Genomic DNA, 23226 nt, shown 5'->3' on the forward strand with positions numbered 1-23226 from the left:
GCTGTAAACACACACGCACACACACAGTAGAAAACCTAAAAAAGAACAAATTGTATTCTAATTGTTTGTTATTGCAATTTACGAGCTGCGTTCACTTTTGCGCGTCTTACTTGTTATAAGCCTGGAAATTGGGTTTAATATTCTGGACTGGTTTTTGGAAAGGTTTTGGAAAAAATGTGTGGGAACGCTGCATCTCGTTGTGATTGGCCCAAACAAAGCACCGCTAATGTTCTGCTTCTGCGTCGGCCCTTCTCCAGGTGGTCACCCACTATTTAAGCTGCCTGCACAAGTCGCAGCACGCCGTGGTCCTGGAGAGGCTGAGATACTCCATGCCCAACAACACTGAGCTGGGCCTAAGGTACCGTTCACCACTGTCATCGCCAAACCCTGCAAATGCATGCCTAGCATGAGTGGAGCACGCCTTCAGCGTATCGGGGATGACTTATCACAGGTTTTTCTGTGGTAACTTAAATGGTTGTAGCTTCATTGGTGTGTTAGTGCAGAGCGGGGATATCTAGATTCTAGACGAGTATTTTGCCTCTAGAATGAGTGTTGAGCACGAGGTTATATTGCCATAGATTAGAGTACTTCGTTTAGACTAGTCGTTGGTTAGACCGGTCATTAGTCCTACAACCTATCTCAAACCCTCACCCTAACCCTAACCTCCCACGGGGCGGCACACCTAAACCTAACCTTAACCCTCTCCAAACCCTTAACGCACCCCTCACCAACCTTAATCCGGTCGTCTTAACCTTATGTCTAACCAATGACTAGTCTAAAGTATGCACTATGCACCCTTAAATGTATCACTAAGTTAAAGGCTGTTGGATGTACCGGTTATGTTTGAGGCTTCTGTGTCTGTGTGTCGAGGATAAGTGTTGTGCACTGATCCGAGGCAAGTTTGTGGGGTTTCTAGATCCATGCTGTTGACAGATGGTTAGTGTTGCTTTGTTACTGTACAGGTTGCTGCACCATGAATGGCAGGATGGCAACATTGAACACCTGAAATTCCAGGCCAGAATGTTGAGCAGTAGTATTCCAAAATGTCTGGCTTCCTGGAAAATGTAAGTCCCAAGATCTCTCCTCACTGCTCAGAAATGTAGAAAGAAAAGAAAAGGAAAAAAAGCATGAGGAAATTATGCTTGATTCAGAGAGAAACGTATCGGACCTGAAATAATGTCTTTGTAAAAAAATATAAATAATAGTAATAATCTCACATTGAGGGTTCATAAATTGCTGCTGATCAGTTTGTTAGCTCTAGCCAGGATGGGAAACTAACACCAGCCACAAGGCAGGCATACGCTGATAAAAGTTTGTCTTTAATATAAGCCTCTTTGGGCAGCTTAAGCAACCACCATCCAGAGGTTCTGTGATTAAAAAAAAGAAATAACAGCAAACCGAAAGCAAAGCGAAAAAAATGAGTTTCCTCTCCTTGCTTGCTAGCCATTACTGTCTTTTAACCCATTTAGACCAACATCTGTGTCACGGCGATCTACAAGCTCATAGCGCGGCACAGAGTGCCGCACTACGAGCTTGTAGATCTGCTATTTTGTAGAAACCGTGAAAATGTGTGCAAATCTTGGATAATATATACTTTCACAGTGAACGTTTTTAACTCAAATATTTGCTTCTTGCGGGGTCTCTGAAATCAATACAGATTATTCTGGGGGTCCTTGGCACGAAATAGTTTAAGAACCGCTGACATCAGTTGTCGGGTCTGAGTGGCTTAAGAGAGTTTAGGGAGTTGTCCTGCCGTGAATCTCACAGGCTTTTCTGCTGCATTTCTCGGCAGAGCAATAGCTGTGGAGAGGGAGCTAAAGGAGCCATCAGAGGTGAGTCCGTGATGGAGGGGGGGATCAGGGTATTAAGAATCACTGGGAATCAAATAATGACACGAGAAATAATGTATTGACGTTCTAACCTTGTGATTGCCTTTTCTTCCAGTCAGTCAGTAAGTTTTCTTACTTACTGTAACTGTTCTCGTAAACTCGTCTGACTTACTGTAACTGTTCTGGACATGTTGATGTTGTTGAATCTCATTTCTTCCCATGCAGGTTTTATTTGTCACACAAAACAAACGGGTTGTAATGTATGCTGTTGTTCTTTTAGAGTGTCACAGTTTGAAACATTTTTTGCTTTTCTTGTGATTCGTGATGTTTGGCTCAGGTCGCTTTTTCTCTAGGAAGCAAAAAGCAATCTCTGACTTGATCCCTTTTTGTTCTTGTGTGTTTTTTTTGTCCTCGTCCTTTTAACTGACACCACCTCCCTGCGTTTGGTGGTCTTTTTTTTCTTTTTCTTCCCCCCCCCCCCCCCCCCCCCCGCCTTTTTGTTATTTTCTTGTAGGTCCGAAATCTGTATCGGCAAGCTCTCCAAAGTCTTCCACTGTGTGCCACCATATGGAAAGATGTAATTTCCCCACAACAAAACATCACTTACACAAACACAACACAATTTGTTGCACCTGAGCGGTATTACACCTATGTTCACCTGCCACCCTTCCTTCCCTCCCTCCCTCCTTCCCCTGCCTCCTTCCCTTCCTCCTCTGACACCCTCCCCTCGCTCCCTCCTTCCCCTCCTCCTCTGACACCCTCCCCTCGCTCACTCCTTCCCCTCCTCCTCTGACACCCTTCCCTCGCTCCCTCTCTTCCCTTCCTCCTCTGACACCCTCCCCTCGCTCCCTCCTTCCCCTCCTCCTCTGACACCCTCCCATCACTCCCTCCTTCCCTTCCTCCTCTGACACCCTCCCCTCCCCTCGCTCCCTCCTTCCCTTCCTCCTCTGAAACCCTCCCCTCGCTCCCTCCTTCCCCTCCTCCTCTGACACCCTCCCCTCCCCTCGCTCCCTCTCTTCCCTTCCTCTGACACCCTCCCCTCACTACCTCCTTCCCTTCCTCCTCTGACACCCTCACCTCACTCCCTCCTTCCCCTCCTCCTCCGACACCCTCCCCTCGCTCCCTCTCTTCCCTTCCTCCTCTGACACCCTCCCCTCGCTCCCTTTCTTCCCTTCCTCCTCTGACACCCTCCCCTCACTCCCTCCTTCCCTTCCTCCTCTGACACCCTCGCTCCCTCCTTCCCTTCCTCCTCTGACACCCTCCCCTCGCTCCCTCCTTCCCCTCCTCCTCTGACACCCTCCCCTCCCCTCGCTCCCTCCTTCCCTTCCTCCTCTGACACCCTCCCCTCGCCCCTGTCTCTCTTCCCTCCTTCCAGTGCCTGCTGTTTGAAGCTGCGGAGGGAGGTAAAACCGATAGACTGAGGAAGCTTGTTGACAAGGCCCGAGAGGTGGGAGTGAGTCTAAGTGAGACCCTAAATTTAGGCCCCGGCAGAGTTCAGGGCGAGGATTCCTGACACAAACACACAGACACACACACAACCCTCACGTGCGTGCCCATTTCTCCAACGAGAAGTAAAAGAAGCGCTAGTTTGGAACTAGATTTATCCAATCAGACCAGACGAAATCAAACTGCCGCCACTGCCTAGGTAAGCCAGGGAAACTCTGTGAAGGCTCGGGTTGGTTGGTTGCCTGCACTACTCCTGCACCTCCCTGCAGCGCCACCAGGGGGCGCCAGGAATCAAGGAACAGTCGTCAACGGAAGCCAATGACCACCACCTCCCTCAAATGACCACAAAATGTGTTGGGGGTGACCCGCTTATATCATCCTTAACATCGTGGTGTACGTAAGTATAGAATCCTGCTCAGTGACAAAGTCTTACCTTTTTATCTCCCCCCCCCCCTCCCCCTCTGTTTTAATTTACATGTTCCCCCTCTTATTGTTTGTACCGTCACCTTTTAATTTTTGATATCCCCCCCCCCCCCCTCCCCTTGTTTACCTGGGGTTTGGCATATGGACGGACTATGATTGTCACTGTGGTGTTCGTTTACATATCTGGTGTTTTTAAAGGACGGTTTCCCCTGTAGTGATGCTGCTGCAAAGAACTTTGTACAATATCTATTTTTGTTCTTGTTTTTTTTTTGTCTCACAAAAAGGAAGAGATTGTCATCATTTTGTTTATAAAAAAAAAAGTGATCAAAAGAAATTTAAACAATCAAAAAAAATAAAACTGTTATAAAATCACAGTCCATGTGGAACATGGCTGACCTTGCCAGTATTCTATTTGGCCCCGTTCGGTCGATCGTTCGTTCCGTTTGTTTGCCAATACTTTTTGAGACTGCCACAGAGACTGCTGAACGCTGTGATGATCCTTCAGGCGATCAACGGGGAAGGCCCTTTAAACTCATTATTAATATTATTATTATTAATAATATACCAGGACAAAGATAGTCAGCAGCCTGTAGCTTTATACAGTACATGCTTTCCTGTGCAATCTTTATTTTTTATTTTATTTTTGGAGTATATAATTAAGTTAACGAACGAGGACAGGCAGAATTTGAAGTCCTTCAAACTTTTATTTTGTATGTTGTATTAAAAAAATGTTTATATTAAATTATGCTCAAATGAAAAGATTTCTGTTTTTGTGGGTTTTTTTATTGTCTGTAAAGTTACTTTGTTTGGCGGTGAGGTGGGTGCATGGGTTCTATAGTCGGTCGACGGTCGGCAAATGTGCAGTGTTAATTTTATTGACTAAGGTTTTTGATATTTAGTCGACTAAGACTAAATGGTGTGTTATTCAAAAGACTTGGACTAAGTATTTTCTATTTAAATTAAGGTACAGATACAGGGCACAGTAACCACCAAACATTTAGTAAAGGTAAAGCAAGTAAAAGTATGAAATTGAAAATTGAAAATAGCCGATCTACAAGCTTGTAGATCGGCTATTTTCAAATTTCCAAAATGTATAGCGTTGGAAGTGGTTATAGTATGTTTTCTAATCAAATTTAAGATCTTCAAATTATTGTAGTGAATAATCTGAGATGTAGTGGAGTAGAAGTAAAAGTACTGGAAATACTCAATTAAAGTACAAATACCTCAATTGTACTTAACTGGCCATGCATGTACTGTATCTTAACCCATGTCAGACCACTGGTACAGTATGTCGCCCCAACGTACTGTATGCCCCCTGAGAGAAACCACTTAACCTTAACCCAAATGCAACGGAATAGCATAAGGATACAAATGTATTAATTCACATTCCTTTAATCCATTAAGACCCGAGGCAAATTTGTACAAAATACATCAATAAAACCTTGTGTGCCAAGGAAGGACCCCTCAAAATGTATTTGACCACAGACCCCCATCTGAAAAAAATATATATAGCTTGAAATGACGCATGCTTTCGCGGTTTTAATGAGTTAATCCATTTTGTATCATGGAATCAATACAGCTAAAAGCAGTAATGTGAGACATTTTATTTGAAATCAAACGCAATCCTCTTTCATAAATAAAAAAGAGATTTAGATAAGAATTTGAATATATAACAAAGTGTGGTCACAGAGGAACACTACACAGGGGTCACTTTTTAACCCTAAAATTTACCACCTGACCTAGCGTGTCCAATCAATGGCTGTTTGATAGTCAGCCTTCATAGTCAGCCCGTTTGATAGTCAGCCTTCATTACATGGTAATAATACATTTAATTATACCACATTTAGTATACCACAAAACAATGTTTAGAAGTGCTTCACAGAAACGTATGAAAACAATCTGACAAGCAGCAAGCCACAAAGTTACAATTACCCTAAGGCAGGGGTGGGCAACTTTGACAATGGAGAGGGCCACTATATTCCCAATCTCATTCCAGAGGGCCACGTTGCATATCACTGTCATAGGAAAAAAATAGACGATCTACAAGCTCAAAACACGTTGTAGATCGGCTATTTTTGCTATATTGTAATTTAAATACTGAATAATCTTTTGCTATTTCTCAATTGGAATCCTGAAAAGTAACCATTTTATATAATTTCAAATGCATTTAGTTATAGTTATGTTAGCTTTATGAACTAAATACAAATATATTGGATATAAAAAGACAATAGATTTTTAATACTAGTCATTAAAGCTACATAGACTGAAGTAAATCAATAATTTGTCATTAACCTGCGGGCTGCATTAAGTGCTGGTGGGGGCCACCAGTTTCCCATGTATGCCGTATAAGGTGTAAATAAAAAGGGTTAGTAAGAACTTAAAAGAAGAAAAATTGGAACAGTGCATTTCATATAAAATGTATGAAAATATATAAAAAGTGAGCATAAATATTGAATGGTAAACAAAAGTAAAAATGGGAAAAAACAAACATCACAAGGTACTGCATTGTAGAGTCATTGGTGTGTATCAAAAAGCAATTTAAGCGAGAACATGTTGGATTCTGTCAAACTCAGATACAGCCAGAACGAGACAGTCAAACTTCTTCCACCGTCAAACGGGGACTACAAGGTCCCGCGTCGACGTCGTCGTACACGACTTCGTCTCTGGATCCTCCGAGTAGACGGACGTGACATCGTCGTGGCCACCGTGGCGGGATCTGTGCGTTCTGTGTGAAGTCCACGGGAGAAAGCCGCCGAGGTCCTCTCCGAAACGCAGACTGAGGAACATGTAGAGCAGAGGGTCCAGACAGGCGGGCAGCGACACGGTCAGCAACGCCGTGAACCTGACAAACTCTGGGCTGGACACTAGGAACGGATGCTGCTGATGATGATGAAGCATGAGGGAGAGGAGAGTTGCAGAGAAGCAAAGCAGGGAATTGGAAAGGAGGACGGCGGTCACCGTTTTGGTCATGCCGGCAAAATCCTGGTGGACTCTATTCGGCTTTAAGGTCATCTTTTCCCCCCTGGGCTGTTGCTGCTGGTTTACACAACAGTGCGTGACCGTCATTAACAGGTAACAGAGGAAGTTGAGTGATATCAGCGTTGAGTTGTAACCCCAACAGATGGAGTGATTATGAGAGACGGAGATGGAAGTGAGACCGTGTTCATCGGCTCTGAACAGGAAAGGACTAGCAGCAGCGCACAGCGCCAGGGTACAGCAGACCGCCGCTACAACCTGAACGCCCCTTCTTTGCCCCAGCGGTAGATTCCCGCCGGGCGCCTTCTTAGGCTCATCGCTGCATCGCATCTGCTCGAAGACGACGGCCGTCATAAGGAGGATCCCGGCTTCAGAGGAGAGCGCGAACAGGACGCTCGTGGTCCAGGGACGCGCTTCCACCTCCCACCACGGACAGCCTCCGCCATGGTCCACTACGGTCAGAACGTCGACCACAGCCAGAGCGCCACTGGAGAGACCCGTGATGAAGTGGACCCAGTGTAGGACTCCCAGGAGATGCTGGACGGGGGCGGGTCTCGATGCAGAGCAGAAGATTGAGAACAGCACCAGGGAATTGAAAGTGACGGAGAGGACGATGATGACCCAGATGACAAACTGGTACCAGTAGGTAGCAAACGAGCTCTGGCATGGATGGAATGGACCTGGAGATGGAGACAATTTTATTTTAGTTGCTGTCCCTTATTTAAATAGTGGAGGTGTAAAAACCTTACTCACCAGGGACAGGAGAACAGTGAACAGCAGCTTGTCTTGTAGCATCTACACTTGGTTCCATTGCCAAGTCGTCTGGACCGCCATATTCTATGAGAAAATATCACATTTTTATGGCCAGCTTTACGGGTTTGTGTAAACACAAACATTGGCAAATGTAAGACGGGACGTGACGGGACGAAAAGATGTATATAGGAGGGGCTTTTCACTACAAAAAAGGTTTTGACTCACCCTGGAAGGTTACGTCGTCATAACTCTCTTGTTGATTCAGACTTGGCTTGTTGGCCCAGCAGGGTGCAAACACACAGCACTGGTAGGCAAACGGCAGCTCCGCTACCCTGCATATGGTACACCAAATGAGTCATATTAATCATAATCACTCCTCATTAATCACAGCCTGGAACTCACCTATGCTTTCTATGGCATAGGCAGCTCCCGGTGGATCACCGGGACGCAGCTGCTGGACATGAGACTAATTAATTAGAGCGAGAGGGAGAGAGAGGAGTGTGTGTGTGTGTGTGTGTACGTGTGTGTGCGTCAATTTAAGGTGCAGACGATCAGAAATCAGCAGAGAGTGATCGACGTTTGCGCTACTCTATGCCAAATTGAAGTGGACTCGGACCCAGATTTTTTTTCTCTCCCTGGAAATAAAAACGTCAGGGTTTCCGAGGCTATTAATCACTCCACAGACAGTATATGCTACACAGTAAAGTATTAACATCAGAGTAGAACGTTTAAAACGGCAATGTTATGGGGTGTGTAACTGAGATCTCCTATATTTGTAGGGAACCGTCAGAGTCTATTCAGGGAGGCCTTATAGCCTAAGGATCTGTATTTCTTTGGAGCTGGGGAGGGAACAGAGCTGGTCACTAGAAAAAAAAAAAAAAGTAGCCGAGCTACAACCTCACAATGCCGTGCGAAGCTTCGTGAGCTTGCAGATCTTGCAGATCGGCCTTGACAAAAGTTGTATTTGATTGCATTAAACTCACTTTTTGTCACTCACTTTGCCATTCGATTTGCCATTCACTTTATGATTGTGCATACCCTCTATTTTCACTAGTCTGTTTTTGCTCATGGGCTGAGATGTTTCTGCAACAACTGCCCTACAGTACCTGAGTCTGGGCAGGAGGTCCAGGGGCACAGGGTCTCTGAGATGAAGGTTCCCAGACAGCTTCAAGTGGGTGAGTCCATGAAGACCCTCCAAGGAGAAGGAAGACAGCCGGTTGGAGGTGAGGTCACTGATGGTGAGAGTTGAGGTTGGTATGTGTGTGTGTGTGTGTCTTACCAAATTGTTCACTTTTTCGTTTTTACATGAATCATCCAAATCATTCTATACATAAACAAGACTATACACACACACACACACACACACACACCTTAACTAACAGTCTAATTACAATAGTTTGCATAGTGTACAGACTCACTATTCACTTCATATTTAGTAATACATTTTACAATACTAAAACAGACGACTCACAGCCTCTGGATCTTTCCACATCCAGTGAAGTTGGGTAGACACCGTATCCAGTTGTTAGACAGGTCCCTTTAGATGACACACACACAGGTTACATTTGGAAATAAATGTCCAATTCAGCATCTAAACATACATAATGCTTCCCAAAGATGGAATAATCTGGACATAAGGGTTGGGTTATTGCATGGCAGTGGGCGTGGTTTTCCCCATAGAGATTTTAGTACAAAATCTGTCTGTTATTATCCTGGGGATAATCTTTGTTTAGCGGTTTTCATTTTTTCACAGATCAAAGGTTTTATGGTCATGATTCACCAGGATCCTGGAAGGCTTGATTAAATATTTTTGTAAATCTCTATGGGGAAAAAATGAATGGCCAATTTTTCAGTGGAACCAGAAAACCACGGCCACTGCTATGCCCTATTGTGTCTATTTTGTTATTGATGGGATTATGATGTTTGCATGCATAATTGAAAATTAAGTTGCTGAGGTTAGATAAGAAGAGAGTGTAGAGACAGAGATAGAGGCCTATCAACTGAGACAAAATATGGGGCACGGTGGCACAGTCGTTAGTGCTGTCGCCTCACAGCTAGAAGGTCCTGCGTTCGATTCCCACTGGGGACACTGGGCGTCATCAGTGCCCATACCCGAGGTGGGGTTGGCGAAAGGGCCTTTCTGTGTGGAGTTTGCATGTTCTCCCCGTGCCCCCTAGGGTAGGTACCCTCACATGTTCTCCCCGTGTCCCCTAGGGTAGGTACCCTCACATGTTCTCCCCGTGTCCCCTAGGGTAGGTACCCTCACATGTTCTCCCCGTGTCCCCTAGGGTAGGTACCCTCACATGTTCTCCCCGTGTCCCCTAGGGTAGGTACCCTCACATGTTCTCCCCGTGTCCCCTAGGGTAGGTAGTGGTACCTTCACAAAAAACAGGAAGTGTAGCCCCCAGGTTTACATTAGATAATTGACACTGGGTGAAAGAAATGGGTTGCAAAACCGTGGGATAAAAATTCATATGAAAAAACACAAACGGAGACAAAATATGAAATGCATGACTAATGCCTCCGATGCTTTGTTTAGATACTTTTTGTCTTCTGATCTTCTGTGGCTGGTGGGGGGGTTTATTGTTGTCTTCGCCTTCGCCGAAGGCATGGGGAGAGAGTATGTTTTGCACTCCGTCCGTGTGTGTGTGAGTCTGTGGGCTGTATTTTGCGTGTCTTAAGTACCAGGTCTTATTACCTAACTTGAGTAAACTAAAGACCTGGAGGCGTGATCAATGCTATTTGGCTATTCTGAGTGGCCAAAGACTAAGAGCATTGATCACGCCTCCAGGTCTTTAGTTTACTATGGGGGTGTTTATTAAACATGACATTGTTGTTGTTAATGATCAAATACGGAAGTATATTGTATGATGAAAGAAGGGAAAAATAGAAAATTAAGTTGCTCGTATCCTAATAATGCATCAATGTGTACTGTATGATCTAAAGGTGTGCACTTACAGCTGCCGTAGGCTGGGCAGGAGGTGACAGATGGAACCTGGTACGGAGGAGATGTGGTATACTTACAGCTGCTGTAGGCTGGGCAGGAGGTGACAGATGGAACCTGGTACGGAGGAGATGTGGGTGCCTGTGACGCTTCTGAACGAAGAGATTGGAATATTGCATCAGTTCAGAGATCAACAAGTGAGAGCAGGTAATTCATTGATTTAATCAACTTGGCCTTGTTTTTCTTAGATGCTGTATAATCATTAGGAATTTGTTTCCTTTTGCACGTGTCAGAGATGCACATGCTTACAGTACTGTATGTGCATTAAACTACAGGGATAATACTCGTCAGATCTGAGCTGTGTTGGGGCTGTGTTGTAGGGTATGGCCCCCACATAAAGCAGGCAGAGGTGAGGACCTCGCCCAAATGTAGTTCAACAGGAAATAGCCTCTCGTTGCCAGACTGTTGCCTCTGTTAGCTCTGATCATGAGTAAAATATGAAAGTGAAGCCAGTCGCACAAATGTATCCTAATAAATCGAAATCATGGAAGCAAATATAGCTTGCTGCTTAGGAGAAATAAAATAATACAAAATAAAATGTAAAGATATATATATATATATAGCTTGTAGATCTGCTATTTTTCAATAGCTAAAGTACAACATAATCCTTGAAACACCAAAAGGGATTCCCGCACCCCCAAAATGGGTTTTAATCACACGATGATCTTTCAAATGACCCGACCACCCTCTCTGCCTCTCCCCCCAAAACATCACAGAGAAACCCTCCAGTGAAATACAATAGAAACAGGCAGTGCTCTGCAGAGCAGGGAGGGTGGCCAGCAGCAGGATGGGAAACATTGGATTAGAGGTTTCTCCACACACGTCAACAACACATAAATGTTGGCAAATAAATCAGAGGGGCTGCTGGTGCGGGACACCATAATAGTAAGGGATCCTGGGGTGTCTTGTTGTATAAGGACTTACAGGGTCTCCAGTCTGTTCGCTCCAGTGAGGTCTGGGAGGACTGTGATGTCTTTGGCTCCACTGAGAGATCTAAACACACAGATCGCAGGAGGGGGAGAGAGGAGGAAAAAGACACATGTCCGAGGGGTTTTAGAGCATGTGTTTGGTTTGGTTTGGTGTTGTTTACTAGCACATGAAGTTAGAAATAAATAAGTGATTGAAAAATACCAATGGTAGCACGACATGTTTTCCAGACAAACAAACCCATAGGGCTTACTATACTTCGCCCCAATCGCCCCATAGCAAGGAAGTTATGATCACAACACAACAAACAAATGGTCTGTGAGATGTGATACACGACAACAATCCATACGGCATGTGAAGATAGTAAGATACTACTCACTCAGTAAGTGTGCTGTGGGAGTGGGACTGATGGTGACTTACAGTTTCTCTAGCTCTGGTCCATAGCTCTAATGCGTTGCATTTAGACCAGAGGTGCCCAGACTTTTTTGACTTAAGAGCTACTTTAAAAATGTCCAGCTCAACAAGATCTACCCACAAAGAAGTATATGATCTCATTGCTGAAAATAGTAAAAACAAATGTACCTGAGGGGGCGAAATAGTTTTTATATGTCTAACTTTGTAACGCTACTGATGTTTGTGCTCAACACTCTTGAAAACAAATATTCCATTGTGGCTTAATAGGTCATTTTTTTTATGTCAATCAATCAAGTCACCTTAATTCAATTCAAGTGTCTGATGCAAAATTATATATTCATTTAAATTATATATGTTTTAGGTTTGCATCACCAGACCTGAGGGAGCGAGAGGGGGCATGGCGTTTGAGAAGGTCACAGAGGTATGGGGGAGCCAGGTTGTTTAGTGCTTTGTAGGTGGTCAGGAGTGTTTTGAAGTGGATTCTTTGTTTAACCGGTAGCCAGTGAAGGTCACGGAGGACAGGTGTAATATGGTCTCTGGAACGGGTACTGGTGAGCAGGCGGGCAGCTGAATTCTGGACATATTGCAGTTTATTGAGGACTTTGCATTAGAGCTATGGACCAGAGCTAAGTTTTCTCTCACTCAGTAAGCATGGTGTGGTGTGGTAGTGACGGTGACTTACAGGGTTCTGGTGTGGGACTGACAGTGACTTACAGGGTTCTGAGCTCCGGGAGACGCTGGAAGGCTGACGGGCCTAGAACCTGGACAGGATTGTTCTGGAGGTTTCTTTTGGGGGGAGAATAAACACGGCTTAATTAGCACCACTGTTAATGCAGTTGATGGTGAACAAATGCTTTTTATTTGCAATGAACCATTTGTGACATAATTTGACTGAGGGACTGCCATTGGATTTTTTTTTCATGTCATATGAAAGCAGGGAATCATTGCTTCAAATTGACATATTGGTTGTTCAGTTTGACCCACCAGTTTTGGAGATATGGCTTATAGATTAATGTCTTGCAGAAAATAACGAGTTGAGAAAACAGGCTTGAAAGTTTCACTTCTGTGTGTCTCTAACATTACACCTAGCTACATGTTTAAGCATTTAGTTCATATTTACATGTCGATTTCAACTCTGACACTTATTTCAGACATGATCTAGTATGTGAAGAGTCTGCCTGTGCAATTAACTCATAAAAATAAAAAAAAGAAGCTGGTGAAAAGATGGAATTTGCGCGATGGCTGTCTCTCAGTCAAATCTGGTCTGGTCACATTTAGTAATAATGAGAAGTAATGGAGAACAGACAAAGAACATAACTGATCACGTATGAAGGAGAATTGCAATCGTACCAGTAAACAAACAAGTTATTTATTTATTGTCTTGACTCTTTACATTTATGAACAGTCTGGTCAGTTTCCATCTACTGTATACTTCTGAATGGTGCTTATTATGTAGAACGATTAGATTCCATGGGATGCTACGGTAACCTACATGGTCTCTATGGAAGGGTTTCCGATGAAGGCATGTCCTGGGATGGATCTGATGTGGTTGCTCTGAAGAATTCTGAGGAGATGAGCATGCGACATGACGTTAAGACAAAAGCATACACAGTTTTGGCTGCAGAAGATGCATTGATGCATTCGTGTACAGTGTAGTAGTATAGGAAACTGTCTAAGAAGTCGGATGTCAGCCTCACTTTCTGTTTTCTGTTCAATTGATTCAAAATTAAAGATGAAACTCCTTTTCGTTTGTTAAGCATCCCCATCTGAGGGGAACATTCGGCAAAAATTGCAGAGCACAACAACGTGTTGTGTGTGACACTGACACATGATATTATACATACGGTATGGGCTGTGTTCGGACACCAAACAGCTTTGTTGTACAAGGGAAAAATGAAGTATACAGAACCCACCCTGGTCAACTTAAAACACATTGTGTGCCCACACAACACTTTCAAAATAGTGACCCAGGGTGCCCACTTCTTACATTCATTTTTTTTACATTTTGTTTTTATATAAAAACCGGGGGGAAAAAGAATTGCGGTAGCTTAATTCCCAGGACGTCTGTGGACGTATTGGGCTCAAAATGTGTTTTAATATTAAGTATAGAGGGTTGAAGTGGTTAAAGCTGAATATTTTGTTTGTTTGTTTCAGCAACATCTGCATGATTTTGGTAAAGCAGCGAGTGTACATTTTCACGAAGTGAAGCATTTAGACTCACAGTTCCTTGAGACTGGGGACGTCTCTGATGGCTGTAGGGAATCTGTCCAGTCTGTTGGAACTTAGATCTCTGTAATGAGGCCAGAAGGTTCCATTAAAGCACTTTTATTTGTTTATAAAGCACTTAATAACCTTGCACATTCGTATATTAAGGATTCCATAAAATGTTATATTCCCACTAGAACACTATTAAAATTACGTAAAGCTCAACATAAGAACACCGGTGAGGCCACACTTTGGTGAAGCACTTTGGGTTGCATTTTATGTATGAAGGGTGCTATATAAATAAAGTTTATTATTATTACTATTATTATTAATAATAATGACATGAAGGTGTCTCCAACAAAGAGACAAAGACAGTGTGGTCGGGTCCTTTCAATGACCACAGTGCCACAGAGCCATTTCAACCTGTCATGATTTATTTTACAATAAATAACCTCACTGTACATTATTCCATTGACCCAAATCAATCATTTGACATGTAATATCGATTGATATTTATTTTTATTAGGCTACTAATTCCCACTTCCAGCAGGCCTGTCATTGACAAATAACAGCCTGCAGAATTTACTAAAGGCTTTTGTTAATACTGATACTTTGCTTTTAATTAATTAGGCCTACTTACAACAATAATAACAAGAACAGTTATAATATTACCCACTGTAATACTATATATATATATATATATATATATATATATATATATATTAATACTGTCACAATACTAAACCCCTCAAACATGAGGGCATACAGTATGAGGTATGCGGTCAGCTGTATGGCTGGCTCAGGGAAGAGGACGCCCCTGCCTTGCATAGTCTCGTGGGAGGCAAATCTTAATGATTGGGCATGGGACACAAGCTAAGGCTTGATCACCCTTTAGCTGTATAGTGTTTGAAGGCCGAAACACCCGCTGATTCAAAGGCACACTACTGAGGATGTGTCCCGAAATTGACATCATACCCTAGTTAAGAAATACACTTCCCAATGCCACTCTTAACCTCAAGGCAAATCTCATGTGAGCCCACACCATCTATTGGCACAATGGACTTAACATCACGTCCCGTATTTTATTTTATTATTCACAAATGTGTTATTATTTGACACGCTCTTCACTCAGACAGGACATTCCAAAGCGTGGGGATCCCGGGTCGGGTCGGAAGGCCGAGGTCTGAGACTCTGAGCCCAGAGACCTTCCTTCCTTCCGCTCATAAATGTCTCTTCCTCCGTCCCGTCCCGGCAGCAGCTATATATGACAGACGCTACCGTCGTGTCTCAGACCTCTCTCATCTCTCTCCAAAACACACACACCAATCAGCACCCTGTTTCACACGCGGCTACTTCCTGTTTGTAAACACGGCATGTCTGGGAAAGTGGCTCTTTGGGTGCTGCTTGACACGCAGTTACAGTCAGGAGGGAAACTGGCTCTTTGGGGTGCTGACACGTCGTACAGTCAGGATTTACAGTGTTCGTTCGCAAATCCGGCTCTCTCCTCAACAGCGGCCATTGTATTGGGTGGGAATGAAATATTGAGACCTACACTGGTGAGACTTCCTGGAAGGCTGTGTTTCTGTGCGCGCGTGTGTGTGTGTGCATGCGTTCATGCGTGCACATGGCTGTGTGTGTGTGTGTGTGTGTGTGTCTCTGTGGGCAGTCAACAACCCCATAATTTAGCCTTCATATACTAGACAATGTTTCGCTGGACCACAAGGAGAGACATCTTCGCGAGCCCGGTCTGGAATGTCAGAGAGAGTGCAGTTGCTGTGAGTGCGTGCGTGCGTGTAAAAGACAAACGTCCATGTGGCAATGAGTCATCATGAGTACATAGAACATAGACTGACTACAGTTACACAGGATCGTCTTGACTCTTGGACATCTCTCCATATTCTCAGAAGCATGTCTGACAGACAGAAAACAGCGTTTGTTCTATAATGCTATCATCATCGAACCCTCCGAGCCTGTTGCTTCACTCGCATGTTGTGTACGTCTGCAGGGAAACAAAGAGACCGCAGAGCGGATCTATCGTATAGAGGTCTACGTAGTAATGTAGTAATAGGCCAATCTAGATAAATGCCAGCCAGCTGCATTATGCTGTAAATGCCCACACAGACTATACATACAGTACAGATGTAGATAAAGCTCTCTATGCAAACTAACTCATTACAGCACTATTCAGCAATGTTGTTTTTGACAGTAAATTTAGATTTTAGTTTGAGTCATTTTTTAATCATTTTCATGTAGTTTTAGTCACATTTTAGTCACCTGGAATGTTCTAGTGTTAGTCGACTAAATGTCATACGATTTTAGTCGACTAAATCTACAGTTGATTTAGTCGACTAACATGTGTCTTGATGGGCCTTGATGTCGTTGTAATGGCAGATTTTACACTTTGGTTGCATGCTGAAAATAGCATGCAACCTAGCATAAAACTGGATCTCTTGTCCCTTCCTAACATTTTAGTCTAGTTTTTATTTGTTGACGAAATTGTCAATATATTTTGTCTTAGTTTTAGTCATGATAGATTCGTTTTTATTTAGTTTTAGTCAGTGAAAAAAGTTAGCCGACGGACATTTTTCGTCTTAGTTTTAGTCGACGAAAACAGCACTGCTATTCAGCAGTGGCGGAAAGTAATTTACTTAATTACTGTAGGCCTACTTAAGTGCAATTTTGAGTTATTTATAGGCTACTTTACTTTAGTATTTCGAATTCCCAGTACTTTCACTTCTACTCCACTACATCTCAGAGGCAAATATTGTACTTTTACTCCACTACATTTATTTTTAAAAGTTACTTTGTAGATTATTACAAAACATACATTAACCACTTCAGCCCTACAGTATATACATTTCGTCCATTTGAAAATAGCCGCTCTATGCGACGCATTGGGAGTTTGTAGATGAGCTTGTAGCTTGCATAATGAGTAGCCTACTTTTACTTTTGGCACTTTAAGTACATTTTGATGCCAAACTCAAGTACATTTAGAATTCTGGACTTTTACTTTAACGGATCATTTCTATTTTCTATATTAGCCTACAGTAGCCATAGCAATAATGTTTTACTTACTTAAGTAAAACATTACTGTATACTTTTTCCCACCACTGCTCACAACGCGTCGGGTTGCGACCAATAGGTTGTGAGTTATTTTCAGCATGCAACCAAGCATTACGTGACTTGTCTAGTTTTTATTTGTTGACGGAATTGTCAATATATTTAGTTATAGTTTTAGTCATCATAGCTTAGTTTTTATATTGTTTTCATTCCGTTTTCCTCAGTGGAAAAAAAGGTAGTCGACGAATATTTTTTCATCATAGTTTTACTCGACGAAATCAGACAGTGTTCTCGACTTCTCAACGTGTACTTTTCGTCTGCGTAACACACACACACACACACACACACACACACACACATACACATACACATACACATACACATACACATACACTACACACACTACACACAGACACCGCCAGGATAATGAGACCTGTCTGTCTCATAGTGCAAGGTTTCCGGGCACCCTGAGGCCTGTTTGGGGAGCAGCATCCAAACAGTCCACGGGACGGGAGAAACAACATGTGTATCCTAGATTGAGGGTAATTGGCAGAGGTTCTGCACCGTGACCACACACAGATGAGGGCCTGGCCCAGACTGTTTGAACTGCAGTGGTGGCTCACTTACAACTAAGCCCTAGGGGGGTTTTCTTGTAAAAAGACAGTGCTCAAAGACAAGCCCTCTGTCCCAATATGGCCGACGTACGACTCGAGACACCTGCCTTCTCTCTGATCTCAGCTTCTGCGTCACTGACTGCATGTCAGGAGTTGTTGTGGGTCTTCTTCTTGGTCAAGTTCTTCTTTGGTTAAGATTGTTTTTAATTTATTTCTTTGTTATAATTTGTGGGTTGTTTTACACATAATTGGTTTTGATTTGTCTCGTTTCGCGTTTTTGCATTTCATTATGTTGTTGTGGATGGATGGATACCCCACTGCCCATGCAGCCTGGATTTGGAATTGGTGTCTACCTTGTTTCTTAATATTTGCGCTGGTAAGTTAAAAAAAAAAAAATATATATATATATATATATATATATATTTATTTTTTTAACTGCGGTGGATTCAAACTTTTATTTTATTTTGATCCATTTTAACCAGGCAGTAAAGGTCCCTACACACCGGGCGCGAGTTTCGGATTTTTAGCGGCGTTTCTCCATCGGTTTTCCGAAAAACGCGCCCAGTATGCAACCACCTTAATGCTCTGAAAAAGGTCAAATGTTCTGGTTTTGTAATTGTTAAACCTTTTTCGCCATACAATGAGAATGAGTGCTCTCTTCTTCCATCACAGAGCACAGAAGCAACAGAAAATTATCAACATTATTTAGACTTATGAATATGATACCCAGGTAGCTATTATACAATACATTATCTAACAAACTTCAACGTAGTCTCAAAGTGAAAGGTTAGAGGTCAACTCACAGGGTCTCCAGGTTCTGCAGCCCATCAAAGCACCTTTCCCCCAGCGAGTGTATCTGGTTGTCATGGAGATGTCTAGGATAGGAATGGTTAGTATTAAAGAAGGGAAACTATTTTTGCCAACTGCTTGAAAAGCCATAAAACCCATAGTTAGTTAGTTAGTTAGTTAGTTTAATTTATGGTCCACGTGTGGAAATTTGTCTTCGGTCTCAACAGTAAAAAACAAACAGTTACAACAACAGCAACAACACTTAACACAATTATTTTCACATGGCAAAAAAAGTGCAGGACAAAAGTGGCAAATACATTGGAAAAACAACAAATCTAGCGAGACATGGTATCATTTAGTGCCTTAATGGCATTTGGTATGAAGGAATTAAAAAAAAATGCTTTTGGTCCTTTGTACCGTCTACCAGAGGAAAGTAGTTAGAACTGAACTAGGGATGTACCAATGAGACAATTTGGCCGATATCGAATCGATATCCGATATAATTAATTGCTGTTATGGCCGATAAGAGATATTACCGATGTCTATATGATCTCATTCTGTATTAAAAAATATATAATTATTTTGGCAATTCTGAAAAAAGGTTGAATTAAAAAAAGCAATGCCTCTTTATTCCAAAACTAGGGATGCTGCACCGTTATTGAAATGTTGGCTCATATCCCAACATAAACATTATATAATATGTATATAATATATATAAATGCTGGCTCATATCCCAACATAAACATTATATAATATATATAAATGTTGGCTCATATCCCAACATAAACAGCTTGAATGTAGTTTATTTTTTTATGTTCCAACTATTGACTCTTTGGAAAGCTTCCCCAGAAAACACTGTAATAATGTGTAGCCTTCATTGTCACTAAAGGCTTTCTCAGCCTTTTTTAAATGTATTTATTATTATTATTATAATAAAATTATGCTAAATCCGATATATTATTTTACAGATTAATTGGTTTAAGGCCAATATCGGCCGATACCGATTAATCTCCCATCACAAGTCTGAACGGCATAAAACCCATAGTCTGAACGGCATAAAACCCATAGTCTGAGCGGCATAAAACCCATAGTCTGAGCAGCATAAAACCCATAGTCTGAGCGGCATAAAACCCATACTCTGAACGGCATAAAACCCATACTCTGAACGGCATAAAACCCATAGTCTGAGCGGCATAAAACCCATAGTCTGAACGGCATAAAACCCATACTCTAGTCTGAGCGGCATAAAACCCATACTCTAGTCTGAGCGGCATAAAACCCAAACTCTGAACGCCGCAACGTGAAGCTGTATTGGCTACATACTCTAACGGGGGGGCTCCACAGGGCGCGTTGCGTCTCCGTTGCGTGCGTCAAAAAACGAACCGGGGCAATTTGAATGCAGTCACGCAACGCAACGCGGGCAGTGGAGCCACCCTTCATTGATTAAAAAGGGAACATTTCCTGACGGTGACGCGACGCTGACGCGCCCAGTGTTAGACTGTTGGGGAGACACATCCCTAATACCGTCTTTAATGGTACTAATCTCTGTAGTCTTGAGTCTCTACACGTGTAATGTTACTCACATGACCACCACCAGGTGACTGAGGTTGTTAATGTTACTCACATGACCACCAGGTAACTCTAAGGTTGTAATGTGACTCACATGACCACCAGGTAACTCTAAGGTTGTAATGTGACTCACATGACCACCAGGTAACTCTGAGGTTGTAATGTGACTCACATGACCACCAAGTGACTGAGGTTGTAATGTGACTCACATGACCACCAAGTGACTGAGGTTGTAATGTGACTCACATGACCACCAAGTGACTGAGGTTGTTAATGTGACTCACATGACCACCAGCTGACTGAGGTTGTTAATGTGACTCACATGACCACCAGCTGGCTGAGGTTGTTAATGTCACTCACATGACCACCCTAGGTGACTGAGGTTGTAATGTGACTCACATGACCACCAGGTGACTGAGGTTGTAATGTGACTCACATGACCACCCTAGGTGAATGAGGTTGTAATGTGACTCACATGACCACCCTAGGTGACTGAGGTTGTAATGTGACTCACATGACCACCAGGTGACTGAGGTTGTAATGTGACTCACATGACCACCAGCTGACTGAGGTTGCGGAACGCCCGGTCGGGGACGTGGGTGATGTTGTTGAGGGCGAGGTTCAGCGCCTGCAGAGCGGGCAGCCTGGCGAGGGCCTCCACGGGCACCTGCGTGAGGGCGTTGTCATCCAGCCACAGGTATCTGAGGGACCCGAGGCCCCTGAAGGAGGCGCCGTGCAGGTTGCCAATGGAGTTGGCATCCAGGCGCCTGGCAGTAGGAGATTAGTGTTAGGGTCCTAACAAAACAGTATAAGGTTAAAGCTCTAACCTTTTAGCTCTATAAACAAACCAAAAAAATGAACATACAAAGTTGGAACTGGAACACTATAAAATTACACTCTCTCTGAGTAAATTGGTGACCACCAGAAAATGTTCTGTTTATTTAAGTGCTGGAGAGACGACACCTGTTACTGAACAAACACTTTAAGCAATGATTGCTCAGAATGTCGATATATTACAACAAAAAATAAATCACTTTAAATTAAGAATATCACAGCAATTACATTTATAAACCCCTTTAAATGTAACTTTTAACCCCGTTTCCTGCGCAAGTGCTTGATTATTTTGTTTACCATTGAGTTAGCAGAGCCTATCTGCTTGCTCAGGGGATCAATTGAACCTTGACCTCCAGGTGGAGTACAATACTACAACAAAACATATATGCCACATATAGGCTTTGCCCTGCCAGCGTGTCGCGTGTGCGAGTCCCGTTCATGACGACCCTCGCTGCATGTCTCTCTCCCTCTTTAAAGGCAGAAAAGCCCAAAACAAATCTTAAAACAAAACATAGCATTTGTTTTTCCTATTAAAAACATAATGTTTGACCTGATCATTGTTATCAAATATCATTATGCAATATACTGTAGCACAAGCCTCTCGCTCAAAGAACAACCCGCTCTCTATCAGGGAGGTCTATATTCTGGCATTCTTCGGGTTGTATGGTAGTAATTTATGGTGTTGACATCGCTTAGGGGACATAGCTGTCTGTCAGACAGGGGTCCCCAGTACCACCGCAAGCAGGCAGCTTGCATGTGTCTATTTCCCCGTCTGCCGTTCTTAACGTGTGAACTTGAGATTGGAACATCTAAACTGTTTACCCTGGGCCGAGACAAGGGCCCCAAAGGGCCCCGTTGAGATGCTGAGAACAACAGATCAGGTAAACATGTTTAGTGACACAGGGCTTTAGTGTCAGCCAGGCCCACTTATAGTGTCAGGCCCACTTATGTGTGTTTTAGTGTACAGTATGTGCATTGTGCACGTAGGGGGGAAATGTATATCTCTGGCAATATATCGCAAAGTGTGTGTGTGTGTGTGTGTGTGTGTGTGTGTGTGTGTGTGTGTGTGTGTGTGTGTGTGCAGCGTGTGTGACCGACCGCATGTGTTTGTTTGATTGTCAAATGCATGTCTGTCAGTATCTGTTAGGACACATTTCTGTTACGTGAGAGAGAGAGAGTGTGTGTGTGTGTGTGTGTGTGTGTGTGTAATCTGTGCGAGTGCGTGCGTGCGTGTGTGCGTGATAAGTGTGCCCATAATTCATGTTTTTTATGTCCAGGGAAAATAGACCCAAATTGCCAATCTTTTCTTGTGCCACGTTTACAAACGCTCTTGACCGCAAAAGGTTTGGTTGCCATAATTCTGGCTGGGTTATTCCTGCCCCAGGAGGAAAAAGGAGGGGAGGAATAAACAGGCTTTTTGAGATAAATGTGAAAACGTAGGTTACATCATATATAGGGCCTGTCTATCATCAAGCAAAGTATAAATTCCTAAATATAGGCAGACCATTTTTTCCACCGGGAATGGACCTATGCTATTAGAGACAGCTAACACTGAAGAATGATGCTTAGTAGTTTAGCCTCAATGTGGAATTATGCCTATGGTCCTCCCTTGTCTTTACTGTCAGACCCCCTTTCATGACCACGCCAGGCCCAGGAAATTTAATTCCCTATATGCATTTTCAAAAAGTATTTATTTAAAGATCCGTAAGCCTCGAGCAAAGCCAACTTGGATCGTGACAAAATCATGACAACAAACACAATATTTTGGGCAGAACAAATAATTACAAAGAAGGAAAAAATAAAACTGTCACGATCCGAGTATTAAATGAATACTTTTTGAAATGTCTATAGATAGGAATTATTTCCTGGGCCTGTCGTCGTCATGAAAGGGACGCTCTATAGAGCAGCTATGGTTATGGAGTGTCTGTACTTACATTAAGCAATAAGCAGAATGTTGCAGACAGCGCTTTCAGCACAGGAAAGAATTTAGAAAACTAGTTGGATGTTGCAGGTAAATCTTCATTCTGTTGCAGTTTTACAGAAATAAAACGTTGGCTTTTACAACACCTTTGTGGTTTAGCGTATAGTTTCGTTTTGTTTTTGCGTGCAGTACTTTCAGGGTTTATTTCAGAGTAGTAGAGAGACAGGGGAAGACAGACAGAGGAGACCCCTTTTCTAGCAGTGTTCATTTTGATTTTAGTTTTAGTCATAGTTTTCATTTAGTTTTAGTTGCATTTTAGTCACCTGGAATATTTAGTGTTAGTCTAGTTTTAGTCGACTGAATCTACAGTTGATTTAGTCGACTAAAATGGAGGGCCTTGACGCCGTCGTAATGAACTTATTATAATGACTTATTTTCAGCATGCAACCAAGTGTAAAATGA

General features: G+C 42.9%; 1 protein-coding gene across 3 annotated transcripts in view; it reads left to right on the forward strand.

Annotated features, from left to right (window-relative positions):
- Nucleotides 1-4459, forward strand: part of zfc3h1 (zinc finger C3H1-type containing) — a 42104-nt gene extending 37645 nt beyond the window's left edge. For 2 of the 3 annotated variants that reach the window (XM_080762034.1, XM_080762035.1), the window contains exons 31-35: nucleotides 258-358; nucleotides 963-1064; nucleotides 1793-1832; nucleotides 2344-2406; nucleotides 3205-4459. In XM_080762034.1, the coding sequence (XP_080618160.1) occupies nucleotides 258-358; nucleotides 963-1064; nucleotides 1793-1832; nucleotides 2344-2406; nucleotides 3205-3342 (444 nt within the window). In that variant the 3' untranslated portion in view covers nucleotides 3343-4459. Of the gene's footprint in view, nucleotides 1-257; nucleotides 452-518; nucleotides 928-962; nucleotides 1065-1792; nucleotides 1833-2343; nucleotides 2407-3204 lie in introns of those variants that run through there. The other variant, XM_080762036.1, reaches the window with a different exon arrangement.
- The last annotated feature ends 18767 nt before the right edge of the window (nucleotides 4460-23226 follow it).

The sequence above is a fragment of the Protomyctophum bolini genome, assembly GCF_963924005.1.
Source record: "Protomyctophum bolini genome assembly, chromosome: 4".
In the NCBI taxonomy this organism is placed as follows: domain Eukaryota; kingdom Metazoa; phylum Chordata; class Actinopteri; order Myctophiformes; family Myctophidae; genus Protomyctophum; species Protomyctophum bolini.